At 51.1% G+C, this 567-nt stretch overlaps 1 protein-coding gene across 5 annotated transcripts in view; it reads right to left on the minus strand.

Moving 5' to 3' along the window:
• The window catches only part of PLEKHA7 (pleckstrin homology domain containing A7), a 56,964-nt gene that overhangs the window by 20,309 nt on the left and 36,088 nt on the right, over positions 1-567 (minus strand). For all 5 annotated transcript variants that reach the window (XM_072422375.1, XM_072422373.1, XM_072422374.1 and 2 more), the window contains one exon: positions 107-267. In XM_072422375.1, the coding sequence (XP_072278476.1) occupies positions 107-267 (161 nt within the window). The remainder of the gene's footprint in view (positions 1-106; positions 268-567) is intronic.

A 567-nucleotide genomic window follows, 5' to 3' on the forward strand; every position in this document is an offset into this window, starting at 1 on the left:
CCCCCCCCCTCCCCAGAAGTTGGGAAACATTGCATACACTTCCTAGAAGCGCGCCCCTGTGCACTCCACTCGTCGTATAATGTAGGAAGGGATAACCATCACTTACCTCTTGGTATCCGGAGTGTTCTGGACGAGGGCTGCCTGGTTCATTGCCCGGATCCAGCCATTCATATCCTCCTGGGTATCAGCGCTGAAGTAGTACGTCCTCATCCCCGAGTTCTCATGCTCTCTGTGCTGGATGTAGGCACGCATGCTATTGTGTACGGCCTGAGACAAAAACACAGACATCAGCAAATATTCTCTTAGCTGCGGCAATGTGCCGTACACAACACGCCCTCCACACAATCTACTAAACAAAGCCAAACTCAACCCCAAACTGATCTATCAGTGCACAGGTTTAGCATGTGGTTTGTCTGGCCTCCCCACACCTGAGGGGGCTCCCACCATCCCTGCTGAATGGGAAAGGTGGGCAGGGAAACTGGAATTGTGATAAGGAGGCTCCACCTATAACTGGAAGATCAACTTTTGGGTAGTATTGGTCATTTGGAAACAACAAAGGTGCAAACC

Source organism: Pyxicephalus adspersus, chromosome 9 (assembly GCF_032062135.1).
Source record: "Pyxicephalus adspersus chromosome 9, UCB_Pads_2.0, whole genome shotgun sequence".
Lineage (NCBI taxonomy): Eukaryota > Metazoa > Chordata > Amphibia > Anura > Pyxicephalidae > Pyxicephalus > Pyxicephalus adspersus.